The 22,752-nt window shown below is 35.4% G+C and overlaps 1 protein-coding gene across 1 annotated transcript; it reads left to right on the forward strand.

The window, feature by feature from the left end:
• Nucleotides 1-5,725: 5,725 nt before the first annotated feature.
• LOC105204237 (KICSTOR complex protein SZT2) lies at nucleotides 5,726-22,605 on the forward strand. The gene is made up of 25 exons (XM_011173325.3): nucleotides 5,726-6,033; nucleotides 6,478-6,795; nucleotides 6,879-6,956; nucleotides 7,032-7,425; nucleotides 7,536-7,756; nucleotides 7,839-8,223; nucleotides 8,307-8,556; nucleotides 8,676-9,419; nucleotides 9,492-9,691; nucleotides 9,754-9,917; nucleotides 13,878-14,184; nucleotides 14,259-14,447; nucleotides 14,588-15,169; nucleotides 15,323-15,699; nucleotides 15,791-15,890; nucleotides 15,975-16,811; nucleotides 16,972-17,248; nucleotides 17,350-19,331; nucleotides 19,406-19,500; nucleotides 19,600-20,035; nucleotides 20,107-20,479; nucleotides 20,562-20,724; nucleotides 20,799-21,015; nucleotides 21,078-22,195; nucleotides 22,281-22,605. The coding sequence occupies exons 1-25, from the start codon at nucleotides 6,013-6,015 to the stop codon at nucleotides 22,410-22,412; spliced, it is 9,960 nt and encodes a 3,319-aa protein (XP_011171627.1). The 5' UTR covers nucleotides 5,726-6,012; the 3' UTR covers nucleotides 22,413-22,605.
• Nucleotides 22,606-22,752: the final 147 nt, after the last annotated feature.

The following is a 22,752-nucleotide window of genomic DNA, read 5'->3' on the forward strand; positions in this document are numbered from 1 at the left end:
TTTTCAGTACGGTTCGTAGCTTTATAAGAGAGCGGACAAAACGTCACCGCGCTTTTCCTTATTTCTACAATGTCATCGTCGCTAAACATGCGTCGCCGAGTATCCAATCGCGAATCGTTATTATATTTACACATGTGGTGTTTCATTAATGTTTAAAGTTTGTAATTATTTACTGAAACCATTTGGATTATGACATCAGAAGTAATAAAAACACATAGAGAAAATCACACAAAATATATTAAAATATAAATTTTTTAATAAAACAACTTTTGTAATCAACAAAATAGATTAGTAAAATATACCAAAAACTTTTCTTGTATTCCGATAAACAATAAATAATTTATATCTGAATTGTTCTTAATTAATAAACGAAAAAACTATGACAGCTGTCGAAATAACATAAATACACTTCTATTCCATTAAAAAAAATTTTATTTTGAACTTTCAATATATTTTAAATATATCGAATTGTTCTATTAAACGCAAATATTGTTTTATTGAAAATTTTTATTTCAGTATGTTTTGCAAAAATTTTTATTATGTGTCTTCTTACTATTGTGACATCATTAATTTAAATATACATGATGAATTAATTACGAATTTAACTTTAATAATATGCACGATTTGCTTGCCGGGCGATTATACAAGGGTCGTTTGAAAAGTCCGTGCAAAAATAAAAACTACTTAATTGTTTGGGGTAAACTTTTTTTATTTTTCAACATAGTCTCCTTTTAGGCTTATACACTTTGCCCAACGCTGCTCTAGTTTGTTGCTCCCTTCCGAATAATAGGATTTGTCCAAGTCTGAAAAATAGCCATTTGTTTTTGCAATCACCTCCTCGTTTGAATAAAATCTTTTTCCCGCCAGCCATTTCTTCAAATTGGGGAACAAATAGTAGTCCGAGGGAGCCAAGTCTGGAGAATAGGAGAGATGTGAAACGAATTGGAACCCTATTTCCATTAATTTTGCGACCACAACTGCTGAGGCGTGAGCTGGTGTGTTGTCGTGATGGAAGAGGACTTTTTTGTGGGCCAATCGTGGGCGTTTTTTTGCAGCTCGGTTTTCAAACGGTCCAATAACGATGAATAATATGCACCTGTAATAGTTTTATCCTTTTCCAGATAGTCGATGAGGATTATTCCTTGCGAATCCCAAAAGACAGTTGCCATAATCTTTCCGGCCGAAGGAACGGTCTTCGCCTTTTTTGGCGCAGATTCCTCCTTGGTACCCCATTGTTTAGATTGTTCTTTGGTTTCAAGAGTGTAGTAATGTATCCATGTTTCATCCACAGTGACGAAACGACGCTTAAAGTCCTGCGGATTCTTCTGGAACAGCTGCAAACCGTCCTTGCAACACTTCACACGATTTCGTTTTTGGTCTAGCGTGAGCAATCGCGGCACCCATCTTGCGGATAGCTTTGACATGTCCAAATGTTGATGCAAAATATTATGTACCCGTTCACTCGAGATGCCCACAGCACTAGCAATCTCACGCACCTTCACTCTTCTGTCATCCATCATGGATTTTATCAATGATTTCTGGAGTAGTAACCCCAACAGGGCGTCCAGAACGTTCAGCGTCACTTGTGCCCATATGGCCACTCCGAAAATTTTGAAACCACTTATAAACTGTTCTAATCGAAGGTGCAGAGTCACCATAATGTTTATCAAGCTTCTCTTTAATCTCCCGAGGCGTTTTGCCTTTCATAAAGTAATGTTTAATCAATACACGAAATTCTTTTTCGTCCATTTTTTGAAAATCATTCGACTTCCTCGATTCAAACGAATGCCAAACACAAAGAAATAGACCGATCTGGCTGAAACTTGGTGTGTGTTCTTCCAAGAGATGCTACTAACTAAACATAATCTCGATACGCGCCAGTAGTGCCATTTCTCTAACTTTGCACGGACTTTTCAAACGACCCTCGTATTTGAATCGTGAAACACGACTTGATTTAACTTCGTCAGAAAAAGAAAAATGACAGATGCGAAACTTCTGTCTTATCGAGACGCTTTTGCAGAATTCATCATTTCGAGTTTTCTTAAGCCTGTTCTACAATAACCGTAACGTAAAGTCGTAAAATTGTAAAGCATGGTTGTAAGAGCATCCCAAGTCCCAAGCAGAACAAGAAGTTATCACGACGTCAAAGTGACTGCAAAATGATCATTAAAAGTCACCTTTCGATCAATTACGATTTACTTTGGTATCATTTTGACATAATTGTGAATCACTTTGATATCATTTTGATTTGTTGTTCTGCTTGGGTATAAGCAAATGAATAACATTTATTTTTTACGTTATAACTTTATGGTTTTATGTATATGGCTATTGTAGAATGAGCTTTATTAACGACTTGTTTTGCAACCAGATGCTGTTTCGTAATGCTACCATAATAACTTCATATTTTACGAGTCAGTTTACTCACAGAAGATTATAGATCTATTTTTTTTTTTTTTTCTTTTAGATGAAACGATTCTTATACCGTTCATCTTTTTTCTTCTCTAAAAAAAAAGAAAAGAAGAAAGGTAAAAGTGCAAAAAGTTCAGCTAAAGAAACATTTAGCTGAACTTTTTTGTGAGCTCTTTTTTGTGAGCTCATATAATGAAGCTAGTATTGTCTCAGCTAAGCAAATCATATGACAATTTTGATAGATTTGATCAACTAGCTCGAATTCTTTTTTTTTCTATTTTTTTCTTATGATTTTTTTTTATAATTTGGCTACAATGTATTTATTTCTCTAGTATCCGATTTTTTTATACTTCCTGATAGCTGCTATCTTCCAGTTTGATATTCGTCAATTAACTAATAATTCGTTTTCTTCACTGAAATCTCTGGTTACATATCTAACGAGTAACTATTATTCTGCTAACTTTCGATACAAAATGTACTAAAATTTTATTAGAATTTTATTACCATGTTTTCTGGGAAATATTTTATGGACAAAGTTATAAAAAGGTGAAAAAATTGGACATAAATCCCGTAGTTCCAATCAATTGCTTTGAACACGTGGAAGATTAAATAAGAAAATATCTTGAAGAATTTGACTGATATGTGTAAATAATTATATTAATTATTAAAGTAAAAGTTGATCGTGTAAACTTTCAGTAAATTTGAGATTTTTTTAAAGATTTCTTTTATCTATTTAATAATGTTACGAATTGTGAAAAACAAAGTATTTGTTTAGAATTTTGCTATTTTGTACATTTTTTTCTCGCAGCATCATACGTGAGAAGTTACATGGAAATAAAAATAGCTTGAGGTCGTAATGTTTATTAAAGAACGCAAGCAGCATTATTAGAAACGTTCAATTCAAGGAAACGAGGAAATTTAAACAAATAAGATAACCTTCTAAGAAAACAGTTTTTCCCCTTTAGATCTGGGAATTTTAACTTACGTAATGATTCGAGAGATTATTCATATATTATGTGCCGAACATTTGTGACGCCCAAAAATTCAGATTACCAAAATTGTAGATCTTAAATGACGGTTTGCAAATAAAAGTAATAGGCGCACGATTGAAAAAAATAGAATTTTGAAGAAATAAATGAGATGGTTGTTATTTAAAGTTAATAACTATAACTATAACTAGTTAATAACTATAACTATAACTTTGATCAAACTTGGATTAATTTTCTCTTATTAACTTTATCGAAAAAAGATCAAATTAAGAACCACGAATCATATAGCTTGAAATTTTGTTTCTGGTAATTTTGTCGGTTGAATTAAACGGAGTTTGAAGTCAAAGAATTCTTACAATTATAGAATGTTATTGCGATTATTTTTGTTAAAAGAAATGTAGAAATTTTGACAAATATGTTTTATGAATATTGTAAGAATAAATGTTTTAAAAATATTTGACACTCTTATTGACTGCATATCGTCCGCAAACGATACAAATCTGTATAGCTTTAAATAATATATTTATATCACATATCGAGATTCAAGAGAGAATTGATGTAATTTTGCAATTTATACTTTCTTTACATCTACACGTAATACCTACGAATAAAAATACACTATAACGTAAATGTAAAAATATAATGAACGAGCAAATTCCTTTGCATGCAACGTGGATAAAATATTAATAAATGTTAATAAGACATTGTTGACTTAATTGATTATTCCGAAGAACAGTATGATAACTATGATTCAAAATGTTCAAACAAAAAAACTTTGTTTTTTGAGTTGTATGATCATTGCAACAGACGATGTGGAGTCAGAAGCGAAACTGATTGACTCCATTTTTCGTAATTTTGTTTAAATTTTTGTATCAGAAAATATATAATTAGTTTATAAGCTTTAATTTTTGTATTTATTTTCTTTTATTTTTATTTTACAGTCAATTGACCCTGATATCTAAGAAAATCATATAACATTGAATATTGTTTATAATAATTCTATCTAATATAAAATATCATCGCAACCTAAAAGCCCCGTGCGGTAAGTTTCAAAATAATGTTAACACACGAATTATTTATGTATCATTTACATTAAGTTTACACGAATCTTTTTTATGTAAACAATAATATAAACATTGTAAACATTTTACGCGTAAACGTTCAATTCTGGTTACGACTTTTCTCGCGCTTTATAAAAAACGTCGTTGCGATTTCTATCATGATTAATAATTGAAGCTTTCTTATCTCGGTTACCGCTGCATGACGTACTTTTCTTAGGATGCCGTCTAATGGCATAACGCGTAATATATGTAATCAGAGGCATTGCGCAAAATTTATTTCCATATGAAATGTATTACAAATTTACATAATCATTGAATTGCGATTTTTGCTATATCTGTTAAAAACAGTCTGAAAGAACATAAAGATAATGATATCGTATGATTAGTTATCAATTTTTTTTTTGGTGTTTTATGAAACATGAAAATGATTAAGTTTTACGTAACAGGAAACGCGTAACTATTTCACAGTAGTAATGTAAATGTAGTTATAAATGGTTGTAAGGTGCAATTGTACATCCATTTCTATCAATTAATGTAATTTAGTTTTGATCTCTTTTAATTTTCTTTTAATTTTTTTTTTATCTTTTTCTAGTTTTGAAGAAGTGAGAAGAATTGAGATTAAAGTTAATTAATGTGAATTTAAAAAAATAAACAACTGCGCTTTATAATATTTTAAAATCATTTATAAATAATATGTAATATAAAAGCTTTAGATTGGTTACGCAAAAAATTTATGTTATGGAACGGTATCTTTATTTATTGTATACCAATTAGAAAGAAAAAGCGGGAGAGATAATCGAGACGCGCCACTTTATCGCAAATATTCTTGATATAATTGAATGTAATGTTTCCTGCAATCCGAGAGCTTTAATCGAAACATATGAATGACTAATAATTTACAGCGCATTAAAACTACGTATTTGTACGTTAAGCTGTGCGCATAATTGAGGAATATTTGATATTAGAAATAGGAATTAAAACTTTAGAATCAGTTTCCTGAATAGTTCTGAGTATTCTAAGAATGTTATTTAATGTACATTTTCACATCATTGAAATATTATATGTTAATGTTATATGTTCACTTTATATTTTTGATGTATTATTTTAATATTCGTGGAATATTATAAAAATATTCTAATTTGGATGCGCTAAAAGTTTCTCACGAGAAATTTGTAAATTTGACGAGTTTTTTAAATGTACCGCGCAATGCGCGCGCGCGCGTGCGCGTGAATCCTGGTCGCGTGCACTCTATGCGCACGGCGCACACGCGGCGAAACGTCATCGCGTGGCGCGTGCACGCTTCGCGTGAGGTTATGTTAAACTATGTTTATCACCCTGCGGATATACGCGAGTGTCGCGAAAAACACAACAATGTGACCTTTGGCCGAACGAACGCGCAATTTATTTCCCCGGTCGTGTACGGTGCAATGTCCCGCGCTGCACGCGCGTCGCGATGATTTAGTTTCGATCCAACATGTTGATGACCTGCTGGCGAGTTCGATGGTTTTAGTAATAATGATAGACTGATAGAACGTGTGGGCAAAAAATTTATCATGGCCAGCGCGAGGAACGAGGTAAGACCCCATTAATCGCGTTGCAATAGCTTTCCTCGTCTCTAATCTCCAACGACGCGAACGGACATAACCTCTTTCTGCGCCTAGATATCTGTCAATGTAGTGACAACAACGTGAAGTTTCTAACAAAATGTATTTTCCGATAATATTTTTATGATGTACTTTACAATTTTCAACATTTTCAACTAAACGTGGTATTTTTTATCATGTTATCTAAAGTAATATTCCGTAAATAAGTGGGGCATTTAAAAAACAGAATTATTAGATTTGTTTTTTATTACTGCACTGAACTACACTAAAGTTTCTTTTCTCTCTTTTGCCAAATCTTAAACATATCTATTTCACTTCAAATATAGAGAGTGTACGATAGATCAATTATAAAAAAGCAACAGATCTACTGCAGTAATTACTACTCTTATTAACTGTAGTTTTTTTTTTGTACAGGATAGAACTGTGTTAGAAGCAGAGACTATCTTCCTGTTAATGAAGAAAGGCTTTCCCATCTCTCGCAATGTGAGAGCTCAATGGCTACTGGAGCATTTGGATTCTGTGATAAGTATACAATGTCCGAGTATAAAGAGTAAGGAGGAACCAGAACTGGAAGTAGTGTCAGTGCTGCCGAAGGATAAGCCTGTCTCATGGTCTATAGATACAAGCTACCAATTCCTTTATAAAGTTGTTTCGACGACATCGATTATATTCCTAGCGCATAAATATAGGATGGTCTTTAGCTTAGATTTAAGTCCATCACTTGCCACTGTTGTAAGTGTATTAATTATTTAATTAATTATTTTGTTATTAACTTTTTCAGTGTTTGTTATGTAGTAAAATAAATGTCATTTTAGGATGTACAAAGTGGAGAGATTGTCATTGATGAGGTGTACCTGGCAACAAAACGGTGTCTTGAGGGCATAACCAGACCCGTGAGTATCCTATTCTTGATACGTTAAAAATACATGTGAGAAAAGAATAATTTTTAATTCACTGTATGTCTGTAGTTTACGATACCAGGCAGCAGACGTATGATGCAGCCTGAAATTTATGTGACTGTGATAGCTCATACGCCGTTCTTTACAAGTCCGGCGCAACAAGTACTAGTACAAGGATGGTTGATCACTGCGGATAACGTGAACTCTCTGACACAATATATAGAGAAACAGTTGTACCTGTTAGAGGAGAGAGTAGCGGCAGTCACAGCCATAGCTAATCAGCAGTTAGAAAATTTAAGAGCGGAGAGCGAGCGTTTGGTAGGCAGGCTTTTTGAGGAAAGTAGCAACTGCTTGAACAAAAATAACTGTAATATCTCCATAGTTTCGCCAGAAGCCAGTTTTGTAAATATGTTAAGATATGGAATGCTGGCTCTGACACTTTTACCTGAACACAGCTGTGCGCGTAAGTTTGTAGTTTATGATTATATTTGACAGATTATTTAATGTGTATGATATATGCAAGACAATCGTATTACGGACAATAAAGACTATAGGGAAAGAAACATTTTTCAGATATGGTAATTGTTACGGATGGTATCGTCGGAATTAAAAATGCTCACACTTTGGATTCTATCATACAGCAATTACGAGCGACAACAGTCGCGTGTAGTTTTTTGCGTGTAGGCAGTGCGTATGATCCACATTGCGCAGATGGTTTAGTATCATATCAAGATCTGCTGTATTTTATCGCCGCGGCTACGCTCGGTAGTTATATGTCCTTCAATTCATATATGGTGCGTAGATTTATAATCTATATCGCTACGCCTGACTACTTAGCAGTAACATTAATTGCAATGTAACTATCTTTATCTACAGATACCTGAGCATGGAACAGATATGAATCTTTATCATAAACATTTTTTATGCTGGCAATTGTACCGAGACTTATCGAACGATGATACATGGGATCGTCTCTGCTGGAGAACTGAAAATAATTACTTTCATGAGTATAAAAGTGGTCAACTCTTGAAGAAAAAGCAAATTGACGACAAAGTTACTTGTACCTTAAGCAGTCTGCTGTGTTGTCGTCTGAGAGAAGGCTACTTGATAAAAAAAGCTAGTATACGAGACGACATTCTTGAAATAAGTTTCGTGCTATTATGGAAAACCAATGTTTTCTTAGAATATTTAGTATCATGTCCTTGGTCTTCAAAATCATTATCTCTATCTAATGTGATACAATATACCATTACCATAGAAGGTAGAAAATATATAATTTGAGACTTTGAGTAACGTAATTACACGTTTATATGTAGTTCCAACTAAAATTAGCTTTTATTTCAGCGCCATATGAATTTTTACATGACATTACATGCCTCTCAAAGAAACCATTGAACTCGCCTTATCGTCAAGGTGTCATCTCTCGTTTTTGGACGGCGTTAACATCATTAACCGAAAGTGACAATATGTTGGCGCACTTTAGCTGGTTTCCAGGCTCTGGATGGACTTGGTACAGTGTACCAGACACCATCAGAAGCGGAATGCCTGTGTTTTATTTGTCGTCCTATCCATCACCAAGTACAGTACAACTTAGGTATATTTATTTGCTTATATAAACGATATCAATGTGATACAGGTATGATTGACAGAGTTGTTCAAGATAAAGAAAGAAAAAAAATTATAATTTAACTTAACTATATTATCATTTTATAGTGATGCTGCCTGCCCACAATTTGGACAAATATGGCAACCAGTTGTCTCTTTGGATCCACTTCAGTGGGCACGTTGGATGCACACGCAGAGGATCACATTGATCCTAGCTTACGATAGACCATTACCAAGGCATCTTCATCAAGCAAACCAAAGCGGTCGTTTTCAATGTGTTCAGAGCCGACAAGCGGCGGCCGTACTGTATGCTATGTTGAAAAATTGGGCGACTTTTGTACTAGTCGAGAATCATACGTACGTCCAATTCATATACAGAGAGGCGGAAAAGCCGCCGGTATCATTCTCATTGATTCGCATTAATTGCAAAGCGCTCTGCGTCGTACTGAATATAGCGTTTGCCGGTGGCACCGAAGGTGTCGTTCGCCATAATGTAGTTGTAGATCTCGTGGATAGATTATCTAAACTCACTTTGCCAAATAGGCCGACGGAGCAACGTGAGATTCCATGTTGTACAATAATACATAAATCACTCGAGCGAATTCTCGTAAGATACGAGCGTATACCGAGCAATCTTAGTATGGTGGTGTTTCCTGATGGAACTCAGCCAACCTGCACCAGGACCGCATTGGGATTATTAGGAGGTAGTATAACAACTACCTTGTCTAGATATTTATATCACAATCGTTGGTTGTGGCACGTAAAACGGCCGTTCGTTCAGACCATCCCAGGAATTACATTATCCAGACTTAATATTACTGCGATCGCAAGAATACTCTCTACAATTACAAAGTAAATACATTTGCACAGTGATGTATTATGGGAATTACAAGAATGATAGTAAGATATCTGATCTATTTGCAGAATACGTCTAGGAGAGGGTTTTAATTTCGCGTATTCGGCAGCTGGTATCACAAACATGGTGTTAGAAGTACAAATGCAAGACTTCGGAAATGATGAGAATTCTTATCCGTGTATTATTCAATACGTTTTGTTTCCGCCACATGTTGTGCCAAATGCAGCATTAGAACGCGATAGTGGTACCGATGAAGACACAGAAGAAGGTAGGAAGATTTATCAAATAAGAGGATTATTTTTATGACAAACAAGTGATTTTATATGTCAGGTATCACTGAAGCGGAAGTGTGGACTGAAGATTCTGAAGGATACAGCGATTTTCAAATTGTTACGGAAGTTTGGATTGAACCACAATGCGGCTATGTACAAATGCCTACGCAGTCGATTGCTATGTACATGCATCCTCTGCAGTATTATCAACTACCAGATGCAGTAAGTACAATAATGATATTAATAAACAATTTTAGTTATGAGTCACCAAATGATAAAAATTATTCAACTACAGTATGCTGATTAGTGTGTTTCTGAACATAAATTAAAAATTAGAATATAAATTAGAACATAAATGTTGAGACTTTATGATCCATTTGACACAGTTTAATTTAATCGTAAAAAATATCTATATATTTCTAGTCCATCCATTTTAATAAAGTTTTAATCTACAGTAAACACATCTATGAGCTTGCTTAAATTGATAAGACGCGATTAATTCCTTGAACGTCTCGAGAGTGATAAGATAGCTTCATTCGATACTTCTGCGATATACTTACAATATATATACGTAATTTATAAAGCAATGAAAATATTAAAAATTGTAATACTAATCATTGATATTTATTGCGTTATCGCGTAATCTTTGATGATATCCGCAATCGTAAATAATATTCCAAGAAAATTCTGTGCCTGATATCTTGCATACTTGTTTTCCTTGGTTGTTGCAACGCATAAACAACCATTTGTAAATCTTGAAAATTATTTATACACATATTCATATTAAATATTGCATGTATAGAACTAGTAATACATAATCATGATAATTCTATTTTAATTTCACAAGTTTCTGAGACGGACGATCACTTTCCGGCATTAACTCCTATCCTTCTTATCTTGAGCTAACTTGATAATGCGTGTGTAGTAACAAGAAAAATTATTCTGACATACAATTGTCTAAAGTGTTTTATTTTGTTAGGTATTGAATTTATTTTATAGTAAATATCACTCAGCGATAGCTGATGATGTATTCTGCTTCTAATTTGAATTGTCATCTTTTACAGCATGTAAATGTATTATGTGTATGTGTGTTTATGTATGTGTGTATGTACGCCCATCCGCATTCTCGAAGTTTCGGCGGAAACGTGTTCTTGTTTAATTCCTATCTTTTAAAACGTTAGAAACGTCTAAAGGAAATCTTGTTGATTTAGCGATTACATATAGGTTTCTTTTGATTTCGTAACACATGTTTACACGAATAGTTCATATCACAATTCATAGTATTTTGCAATGTAGAATGTTATATAATTTTTATATCTAGTATTGAAAAGATGAAATATTATACATAGATGAACATTGAACAAACGGCTGTGATAAAAGAGAAAACATTAAACTAATAATTTAATTGAAAGCAATACGATAGAACGAATCGCGTAAATATCTTAACTTCATGGCATGTAATGTAGCTTTATCTTCAATCTTATCTTTCTTCCAATTCTGATAGAGATGCTTATAAAATCCATGTATGCACTGTCATTTCACGATGAAGGACGATAAGGATAAAGATATTTATGCTTTCTATCATCGCAATACGATTTTATTGCAATTTTTTCCACACAATTACAGAGAAGAAAGTGAGATTTTACACGTTATATAAATTTTTGCAATTTTGTTAAGTAGTATTTTCCTTAATTCGTCTACTTTTATCATTGTGGTTTATAAACTAATTGAGAGTTAATGTATTTTGACATAAATCTTACACAAATAACAAAATTATTACAGCTGTTTAAGTATGATTCATTAATTTATATTACATTATTTAAATCTTGAAATTTTGGAAATTTGATTATAAATTAATTAATGTAATTCTTTATTTTAATACAAAAAGAAATAAATTTTTTATAAATATAATTTGAATTATAATTTGTATCATATTTTTGTAATACGAATATAATTCCCGTATAAGTTCACGTTAACTAGATAACCGTTATCTGATTCACTCGTTACCCGGAGAACGTGCTAATCAGAAGACCAAACTTCAAGATACGCCAACATTGATACATTCTGTATATTATATTTTATTCATACAAATAATCTAGTTGATTAATTATTTTATTTTTCTAAAAAAAATCTTTAACAAAGCGTAATTTTTATTTCTCAACTAATTAGCATGTGTGTTCTCAGCACATTCATTGACTTTGCAAATTATACGCAGCTCTAACATTGGCTCTAACATTATAATTAATCGGATTGAATTAAAATGAAAATGAATGCGCTTATTTTACGAATTGGATTTACATGGTGACATTGCGTATATCGCCTCTGAATTTCGGAGTTCTTGTAGATCTTTTTGATTGAATCTAAGGGTCATGTCCGATAATCGTGCGGGAAAGGACTACACGTGGAACATAGACTCTCTCTGATTATCTTTCCCCATCGAATCTACGGATAAAAACTAATGGTGGAACAGTGTCAGTCATCAGAAATCATTATCGTCGTATCACGAATAACGCAAACATTTAATTATCTGCGTTTCCACACAAGAACGTAACCGTAAGAAAGTTTATTCTTCCTCGTAATTTTTTTCCATCTCCAATTTATATCATATTTCTTGTTGAAAGAAGATTAGAATTCGAGATTCCTGTTGTTACGTTGGACTTTTTACGTGCGTCTCTCTCAGAAAGACATCACCGAGGAAGAGACGCTGTTTAATCTTGAAAGACGCAAAGTCTCATTTTCGACTCGCGTTTCCGGCCTGTGAAATGGAGAACAGGGAACGTAAAAGTGTCTATCACTACGTATCGTTATCGTTATCGGGGTGTGGCTTCGATATCGATGAGGGTCCTCGGAATGAGGTTTTCCTATCAGTTGCTTCAGGTATATATAGAGCCCAATACGCGCCCTGCGCTCACTAGTGATCGGATTATCTTTTTCGCATAATTTTACAATACCGCACCTTCTCGATTTACCTCAGCACGGTTATATGTGCTCCCAAGTCTCTTATCACCGAATCTCCGATGACGACTCTTTATCACGTTTTGCACGCAGATTGGAAGTGATCACGGTTTCCGTTACACGATCAAATCGTAGCATGGCCTTCGCGCGGACGTCGTCCTTGAGTCGCGAGCTTGATCATCCGGTTTTGGTGATGAATTTCATTCGTAATCCTCTCTCGAGAAGATGGTCCAACTGGATTTCCGCTCACCTGTGCGAAGAGCTTCGCGGGATAAAGTCTTTGTCTCGTCTTATCATCAGGTGACTTCGCACGAGATTAAGGCCAGAGAACATAGTCAATCGTCTCTGGGACAGGCACGTGGATCCTCTAACATCGTCTGCTCTCCGTGTATTCTTCAGAATCCTCGTATTCGCGCGACTCTCAGTTGGAAGTGAGGATCTAGGCAGTGAGCGACCAGTAGGTCTTCATAACTTGTCAGATCTAACTCTTCCAGCTCAGAGTTACGCGGCTTCACGTCGTCTCGCAGTCGTAGGTCACAGTGTTGTTCCACCGGTGAAATCTTTTACGCCAAAGTCGATTCGAGATACGTTGGTGTCTAGCGGGTGTCATGGTTCAAGTGGAGAAGTGGTCTCTGCGCTTTGTATGAAAGTGAGATTCAACTCCTCCAACTTATTCCTGATTCCCCGTGATCATCGAAATTGACATTTGATCCTGTGCGACTCAATCACCTGCTTGAAGATATTCACCTATCGCGAGCTTGAATGTGATTATCCGTTAATCGCTGAGCGACTGAATGCTGTTTGGCAAATAGAATATAATTTGTTCAAGAACTTTGTTTCTCGTAATTGTATATTAATACTTAATTATATGCTTGATGAATTTAAAATTGCAAGCACAATGATGATTTTTATATCTCTAATTTGCGCTACGTTTTTAAATTGCGTGTAAAACTATGATGTCTCTATGGTCATACCTTTATTGATTCTACTATGTATATTTATTACATTTCTTTATAAATATAGTATAAATATATTTTCTGTTATGAAAAAGAGAGAGAAAGGAGAGAGAAAAACTTATTATAATATTGAATATGTGATAGCTATTATATCCGGCACACAATTTTTCCAGTATGTTACTTATACACATAAGTTTATTTGTATTTATATTGCATGTAATATTAAAATGATTTTTATAAATTGAATATATTTTGTTTTTTGTCGCATTAGATTGCCCGAATAGACGAGGAGTGTATTAACGCTCTATTGACCCTAGAATACTTGAGTCTCTTGTGCCAAGTAACACCAGTGGAAAAAGATACCGAGATTGTGTTCGGACAAGCGCATCAAGGAATCAAATATCATGGTGTGGGCACGTCTACAGATCGTATTGCAGAATATCCAAATCCAACTGAGCCCTTCGAGGCGACGCCGATTATTGACGAGAGGATACATCCTATGTACTTTTCGTTCGATACTCTGAGCATTTTATCAAAATGTCAGCAGGCGGAACTCCTGTTCTCTATGTTTGCCGATGGTTAGGAACTTATTTTCTAAAAGCAACGAGTAGGAAAGGGAAACGAAAAGAAGTAATCGATCCTATTTTGTCAGATCCTGTACGTGTCAATGAAGATAGGGATAGTGCAAATAGGATTCTTATGGGAAACTTCCTGGAACATATGAAACAATTGCACAATAAAGAACTATTGCTTACGTCGGCGGAATCGCAAAGGTTCACTAGAATGCTTCTTAACAGACCACGCGAGAATATTCCACCGTTACCTTTCTTTATGCAAAGAGGTACAATATTAGACTCTTCAACTAACATATTACGACATTAATAAATATTTTATATTTATTGTAATACACTTTTTATTTTTTTACAATTAATATTCTAAAGCGTTTTAAAATTATTTTGTATCGTATAACATCTATTTTAGAGAAAAATTGTAGAGATGACACATCAGACATTTATCCGAGGTGGAAATGTTTCGTTAAAGGAATTAGCACGACACACGTCATTATCACAATATTACCAGCAACTGAAAAAGATGTTCGCCTGATAATGTACACAGGCGATAATTACACAAGTAACAATTCCGAGAAGAATTGCGATTCTGATATTTTCGACCTAGATATGAATGAAAAGGTATCGTCTCCAACATTGTGTCCAGAAAACTTACCTGACTTTATGACATTGGAACGCAGGGAGTCAAAAATTTCTAGTCAATCTATCACTGCGAATAGCACGTCGAAAGCTAATGTAGATCATAATTTTGATAACGCCGACAATGAGGGGAGCCTTATTATACCTGTATACGTATATGATTGCTCATTAGCATTATTAATTGATGCGTTGGTCGGTCAATTGCAAACACCTCAGAATAAAGATATTTATCAGGATCATACCTTTAAGATCGGAGAGCAAATTTCCGAGGATTTTATAAGTTTGAAATCAGAAAGCAACACAAAACCTTCATCCCCGGAACCGAAGAGCGAAGATTCTGACAATATTTCTAGCGGTAAACACATTTTTTTGAGATATAACGTTAACAATGTAGAAGAAATATACAATTAAAAAATATTTACTAACATTGCCTTATTGCATTATTCAAAGTTAAAAATTAATATTGATAATTATATCTATTTCTAAAAAGATTGATTTTTTACGGTAGATCAACGAAGTTTGATGGAACATTGCAAATTGTTAAGCTTAGCGCATTGTCATTGTTATGTGGTCGCAGTTTATAAGTCACTTGCATTGCAACAGTCATTAAGCTACGAGGATATGGAAGCAGCTGTAGCACAATGCGAGGAAAATCTGATTGAGATTAATATTACAAATTATTTACGATCGGTGTGCAGACATTTGAGCATGTTGCCAAAAGGTGATCTGTTGAATCAATTAAAAATCTCCGCGTGCAACGATGTTAAACCATTACACAGTTTGATCAAAAATAAATTTAAGAGGATTATGGCAGTCGCGTTTAGGCCTGTACCCGCGCATCCAGAATTTTATTACTGTTTGCCATCGTGGATGTCAGAAAAAATGGTTTGTTTTTTTTTTTTTTGTATATTTTACAGTATTATACGACTGATAATATACGAACTTTATAATTTTACAAAGATTGTGTTATTCTTAGGAAGTGGTGTCACAGAGAACAGATAGCGACGACGATTTAGACGAGTTTACTTGTCATTCTGAAATGCCAGCTCCAAAAACAGATAATTCTTCTAATCAAGGTAGATAATAAAATATATATTCCATTATAAAAAGAAAAACTTATATTGTAGAACATATCCAAAATATATATTATTATTTGTTAGTAAGTCAAGCTGTCAATATTACATGGCCGGTTACAAATTTACATAATGAGAAGCTGTCTAATTCCAACTCCAAGGACTCGCTTATCAGCGATTTTGATGAAGAAAATACATGGAATACGAAAGATCAGCCGCTTTTCCTACACTTAAGCTGCTCGATTCGTTTCCGCTCCGAACTTTCCAGTATACCTGTTAAACTGATGCCTACTTGCTTTACCGAGATTATTCAAAGGATTAATGATGGCAAAGAAAGAAATCTTGCTGAATTAAGCCTGGATGATCTGAAAGTTACTTTGGATATTATTTGTTTGAACCTTCCAAGAGAAGTATTGGAAGTATCATTAGAACGTTATCCCTCGTTGAGAACGACATCTTACTGCAGCGCTTCGACATTTGGTAGTATGCCGAGCGGTAGCAGTCCCGGTACAAATACGAAGTCTGAATTAGCGCAGGAAAGAATTCAACCGCAATTGCCTCAGCATCACGCGGTAATCAGCTTAAGGGATGAGATCGAGTGGTTATTGCGAGACGAAACTGCGACAGCATTTCTGGATCACCCTTCGCCGAATGCAGATACGTTAAAGTTTATAGCGCAGCACGTATCAGAATCTACCGGAAGATCCAGTTGCTTGATGGATAAAGTACCTTTACATTTTGTCTTCCCCTCGGAGAGCAGCGCGCCAAAATTTTTAAAAGAGTTAAAAAATCTTGAGATTGACAAGTACTGTATTTGTCAAGAGGCCGATTTATTTTACTTCGTTAAAAAACTAGAAACAATAGTATGTGATATGGAAGCGGATACAATACACGTAGATATAGAGGAACAACCATCAAAGAACGGTAAATGATTTTGTATTACCTGTAACTAGACTTATTGATTATAATGTAAAGTGTACATATTTCTTTTAAGAAGATATCAATATGTCACTTATTTAAACATACTGAATATTTTTAAATAAACTTAAAACAATTTTTATTTATTACACATTTTTAATTACAGACGAGAACGTTGAAAATGTAGAGGAAGAAGAAATATCTAATACTATTATTCAAATAAATGGACAAGATTCTGGAGATGCGCCAGGCTATTACTCTGAAATATCAAGTCTTGCCGAAGGGAAACACGGGACGGATGACGGATATGAAGGCGATAGCAGTAATTCTGAGGATGATTATCAGTGGTTGACAGATCTTGATAAACGTAGAGATTGTTTACCCAATTTCTGGTTAATCATGAGCGTTGAAAGTAGTCATGTTAATGTCTATTTTCACTGCAGGTTGGTAAATTAAAAGTTCATATAGCAATTGTTCATATAATAGCAATTACATATAGTATAGGCGAGAAAGAAGTTTATAACATTACAATTTTATTATATAGATTTTTGGAACTGTCTTCGCCAGAAGTGGGTTGTTATTTGCAAATACAGAAGATGCTACTTGTTCAAATTAAAGCTATATGTCGGCGAGTAAATCAATATTTACTGTTACAAAATCTGCATGATACTCGCATATGCGATTCACTATTGGAACCAGAATCCACCGAAGATTATAATACCTGGAAAGAAACTGGTGGTGAATCAGGAAATATTTTTCAAAATCATAGTTCGTCAACCTTGAATGTTACACCAGGTATGTTTAGATGCCCTGTTATTTGGGAGGAGCCCTTCAATCTACATCCCCGCTTAAAGACCGGACCCGGAAGATCTGGATTGTCGAGAGGAATCAAAGCGTTACACGGTGTGCTTAATAGACTTTCGGTTAATAATCGAAATAATATGTTCGTATACCAAGAAAATAATGAGAATGTATTTTATCTGCGGCTTCATGAACAAACGAACGATGTTAAACCTTTGCAGAACAAATTGTCCGAGAGCGATGAGAAATTAGTTGTTTCGCGCAGCAACAGCGTCGCGTCTCTATCGCAAGCTAAAGGCATCGGGCAGATGAACGATCATGTGATAGCGAACGACACGAGACCTAGAGTTCGTTCGTTTGGCGAAAAAGAATCCGATATTTTGAACAGAACTGGCGATTCGATTGTACTGATGGTACATGGGATATCGGAAGCCGGTCCGGAAGTCAAACGGGATTTAGTGCAAGTGTTGCAAAATCGTCTGGATGATGCGGTGCTAGAAGTGTTGTCTGTAATGTTGTCACGTAATCCAATGTGTAAGCTGACACCAGCGGATGTGCATTTCATACAAAAACCATACAAATCTCCTGAGTGTATAGTGCAATTATCGGTGCAGCCACATTGCTTACAGTATATGAATGCCTTAGGATATTACTTACGACAAAATATATTGCAATTTTTGTATACACCGAAATATACGGACCTCGGCGCGCACTATCATTTTCAAGATTACACCCCATTAGATGGTACCAGAAAGAGAGTATCAGAATCTGACATTTTCTTGTACAATCAAAGCCACTCGAGTGGTAATAAAGGTATAGCTTGCATCGCGTTAGCTATCACTGATAGCAAAGGAGAATCTTCAGCATATTCAAGAGATTCAAATGACAAATCAAACTTTCCTAAATTGTTGACAGTTGAGAATTTCGAGAGCATCGTCTCAACCAATGTTTATGATCATAAAAGTGATTCTAAACCAAGTGCGCAGACATTGATCGAATTTCGAATTTGGAAGCAAGGTAGAGTCAACCTGGAATCTTTAATTTTGAAATTGTCATCTGCCGTGAAACATGGTACTTGGGACCTGGTCACGGAGTATAATCTTCTAGCGACTCCCTTAACGGAGCCAATAGTTATTAATCCTTTAGCAACGACAGGTGAAGAAGTTTTAGTAGAAGACAAAGACGTTCAGACACCCGTAAAGATATCACAGTCACAAAAAATTTCTGACAATTTAACAATTAATCAATATGAGCTCGACGAGAAAGGAAAATTGAATGAAACTTATCACACTACGCTAGCACGCTGGTTTCAGTTTGCGCTAGAAATGAATGTTCCCGCCGTCAAAAAACACGAGGTGATCATTCACCATAGGCATGCGATTCCCGTAATCGTGAGAGAATTGCAAAATCTCATACGTAATCAGGATCCAGACACATCTAGTAAAGTTTTCGTTTTGCAAGATCGACAACCATTCCTAAATCAATTTGTCGTTTCATATAAAGCTGGATCTGCGCCAAAGTGGTCTGATAGTATTCGGAACAATTCCGATCAATCTTTGGCAGAAAATGCGATGGAAAACGCAAATTCGCCTGTATATGTGCCGCATGAGTTTAATAAAGATGAACAAACTACTTACATTAAATGTATTTTAATCGCGAGGAATTTTCATCAATGGAAAGCGTCTTTGAGTAAAGAAATAGATCCGGAACTGCTTGCTCCTAAAGGTCAGTTAAGTTTAACAATTCTTAACTTAATCTCACATATTCCATTATTAATTCTTTTCCATTTTATGTTATAGATCAAAAGCAATTGCAAAAATTTAATCCCCTAATATCGGAATCGAATTTTGTACCTAGGCAGAGGATATTGTTAGCTGAAATATTAAGTGACAATGTTAGTATTTATTATACACGTAACTATAATAAATAATTATAACATTTGCGAACAAATGAAAAACTTTACATTATATTCAACTTTATATTACATTTTCAGATAATCATTTATATGTACAACTGGTCTAAGGAAAAATCAGAAAAATTGATCAAACAAACGATAAGTTTAGGTACATGGCTTTCCTCTAGATCGAGTCTGTATACCAGCATAATCATGCAAAAATTGGGTATATTCCATCACAAGCTCACCCGAGAACCTCAGCAAAGAGAGCACAGTTCTCAATATTATCAAATTAATGATATGGAAAGTCTAGCGAAATTTCCAAATCAATTGAATACCGATAGTAAGGACTGGACGCGATCGAGCAATCGAGCGCAATCGATGAAGAATAACGCATTTTCATGGGTTCAAGTGGTCGGTCAGGCGATGCGTGATGCAAAATCAAGTGCCACGCATCCTCATAATACGACAGACGCAATCGTAAAAGCCGCTTATGATTTGCAGGATCTGCGACATCGTGAAAAGAAAATCAAAGGTAACGCATTAAATTATCTACACTAAAATGATTACGATAACATAATAGGAATGTATCTTTGAAACTTGTAGAGGACCTGGACAAACTGTATGCGATGTGGCAGAGCCGCACATCCAACATACCGATTTCGCTGAACGCTTTGAACACGTTCAAGCAACACTCACGTTTAATACATTTCTGCCACACGCCCCTTCTCTTTTTGCCGGCTTGGCGTTTACAGTGCGCCGCCACGAGGGATCATTCGTTAACGCCTCCACAGTCATCTCACTTTGGCTTGAACAGTAACGAACAGTCGTCGCAAGCAGTGCAATCGAAACAGGAAGCGACGAGCGCGATTATGATTAAGTGGCATCAAGAGCTCTGCAAGTCAATGTTGTCCGAATATAAGCAATACCTACAAATTCTGGGCTTCAATCCGATCCAAGTGGAGCCACTGCATAAAACGTTTGTTTGAATTCATTCAGCATTAGATTTTAATTTAATTTAACACGTTTATATATAAGTGAATGGTGTTTTTCTTTTACAGAGACGAGCACGCGCAACAGCAGTCTTATTATCTCAAGAAATCGATGCTGGGAGGTATTTTGCTGTTTGAAGTTCACTTGTCGCAACCTTTTTTCATCGTAAAGTTACATATCATTGAATGCAATCGCTTGCAGACAAAGACGAGTAGTGGTATGATGAACCAGGTAAGATTACTTTGAATTTGCATGCATATATGTATAAATATATGTAAGATGGTTTAAAAATGGATTTGTTACAGTTTGTTCTGAGCTTTGTCGACGTTTGTGACAAGATTCAAATCAACATGCATCTGCATTCGTTCACATATGATTTTCATTTGCGTTGTATTCTGTCTTACATCGCTGGAACTGGATTATGGTCCTTGCAACAAGGCTACCACCTCACTCACTTTATGGATGATTTCATCAAATACTACAGCAAGGCACCAAATTATGCCAGAAATCTAATATACAGCGGTAAGCTTCAATCGTGTTCATCTATTTCGTAACACGATATTTATTTGACATTGTTGTTTCAGACATAATAACGATACGCGACATAGCGATACCCGCACGCACATTATATTCCTATTTGCTTTCACACGAGAAAGTATATAATATGCGTGTGTTCGTAATGTCCGGTGAACTTCAGGAATCTCATGATAACGAATATGTCTTAATTAAATTGCAAAGTACTCCCTCGGTTAGTTATTGCGATGCCCACGATACGAAGTGTATAGATGACTTCGACGTAGCGTTGATCGTGTCGCGCATGGAACAATTGCCGCAAATCGAGAAGACCGAAATCACTTTAAAATATTATCTAATGTTGACGAGCAAGAGAGAATTATATCCAAAAAGAGAGGTAGAGAATAACAAGCTGGGCAAGTTTAGAACCGTATATAGCGTTGGAAAGCCCGTCACCAGTTCTCATACAGAGAGCCCGGTGAAGTCTAGTTCTGTCTCACCTACACCACCGTTTGTGAGAGGCAATTCCAAGACGGAAATGTTAAACGCCGATCAACAGGAAAAGAGTCTCGATTCCTCAAGCGATGTGATCACTAAAGATCTCGGTGTCAAAACGGCGAGTTATAACGTTCATAATAGTTCGGCCCCAACGCCTCCACCGGTTCCAAACTCCCCTCTAGCACAAAATTCCAACATCCCGAGCGCAGTCTCAAATGCATCATCCTCATCGTCGCCACACTTGGTGCAGATTCGCCAGGAATCGGTGAACTATCTCGGATATTACTCGTCGCACGAGCAGCTCATGCAACAGATGATCATGGCTCAAGCAAAAGCTGCTCGTCAACATATAACAAACATGGTGGAGCGCGGCGCGTTGCAGTGCCGAACGCATTTACTTTGGGATAAACTACTGGAGAACAAGACTTCGATGACGTACATTGAGTTCAAAGAACTTTGCTCGTTAGCGCACATCGAACCTCTTTCGAACTTGGATCCTAGGCTCGGTCCGCTTGTTAACCAGCCAGTTTCGTGGTATCAAACATTGTCCAAAGTGTTACAAAATAAATACCAGGAGCATCACAAGCAATTTATTACCACTGACGGGAATATCACCCATCATCTTATACTACATCCGACTCTTCTTCAAGCATTCATGATGTTGACTATCGATATGCACACATCGAGAGGAGTGAGTAGAGCGCACATATCCAAAATTTAGAATATAGACAAGGCGAAAAGTCATTGCAAAAAATTAATATTAATGTTTGTTTTAGGATTTATGCGCCGTTTATCGGAAATCCACGGAGATTAACATGCCGATGAACATGGAAGATGTCTATGCTTTAGTCGAAGGTTTCGTTAATGCTTGTTGCTTCCACTTATGGATGGGCCTTTGCAGCCAGTGATAACATTCCGGACGTGCAATGGCATATTGCTTGTAAAAATTTTGACGTACTTACAAAAATTGTTATATGCAGTGTTGTATCTAGAACTATCTTGTGAACGTCGCGAATCACAGTGCTATAATTGCTAATATGGATATTACACTTATACGACTTTGTAAATATGAAATATATATTTTCATGTTACATACATTAATTCTCATGTAATTAATCGAACAATAATTTATTCGGTAATACATAAAGTTAAGCTATCTTTAAAGGGAGACTAAAAATCGTCATATTATACGCAGCATTATTGATATCTGTCTACTCAGGAAACTCGGAAGTTAGCAATTAAGGACTC

Source organism: Solenopsis invicta, chromosome 7 (assembly GCF_016802725.1).
Source record: "Solenopsis invicta isolate M01_SB chromosome 7, UNIL_Sinv_3.0, whole genome shotgun sequence".
Classification (NCBI taxonomy): Eukaryota; Metazoa; Arthropoda; class Insecta; order Hymenoptera; family Formicidae; genus Solenopsis; species Solenopsis invicta.